Below are 321 nucleotides of genomic sequence, written 5' to 3'. Positions count from 1 at the left end.
CCGGCGACCTCCCGCCCTTCTCCCGCCATGGCCTCCAACTGCACCGGGGGCGCCGCCACCGCCACAGCCCCCGCGGCGGGGAGCGTCCCTCCTGCCCCGGGCCCGACGCTCAGCGCCTCCAAGACCAAGACGAAGAAGAAGCACTTCGTCTGCCAGAAGGTCAAGCTCTTCCGCGCCTCCGAGCCCCTCCTCAGCGTCCTCATGTGGGGCGCCAACCACACGGTGAGCCCACACACACACACACACACACCCTGCCGGTGGGGACCCCCTCCTCAGGTCGCACAGCCAGGCCCCCTCGGAGGCCCACCCTGCACACTGCGA

The 321-nt window shown here is 71.0% G+C and overlaps 1 protein-coding gene across 1 annotated transcript in view; it reads left to right on the top strand.

The window, feature by feature from the left end:
* The first annotated feature begins 14 nt into the window (after positions 1–14).
* The window catches only part of PIP4K2B (phosphatidylinositol-5-phosphate 4-kinase, type II, beta), a 33,401-nt gene continuing 33,094 nt past the window's right edge, over positions 15–321 (top strand). Inside the window, exon 1 of the mRNA XM_015423559.1 lies at positions 15–222. Coding sequence (XP_015279045.1) covers positions 28–222 — 195 coding nt within the window. The 5' untranslated portion in view covers positions 15–27. The remainder of the gene's footprint in view (positions 223–321) is intronic.

Source organism: Gekko japonicus, unplaced genomic scaffold (assembly GCF_001447785.1).
Source record: "Gekko japonicus isolate JY-2015 unplaced genomic scaffold, Gekko_japonicus_V1.1 scaffold3609, whole genome shotgun sequence".
NCBI lineage: Eukaryota > Metazoa > Chordata > Lepidosauria > Squamata > Gekkonidae > Gekko > Gekko japonicus.
This window is presented reverse-complemented; position numbering and strand designations above follow the sequence as displayed.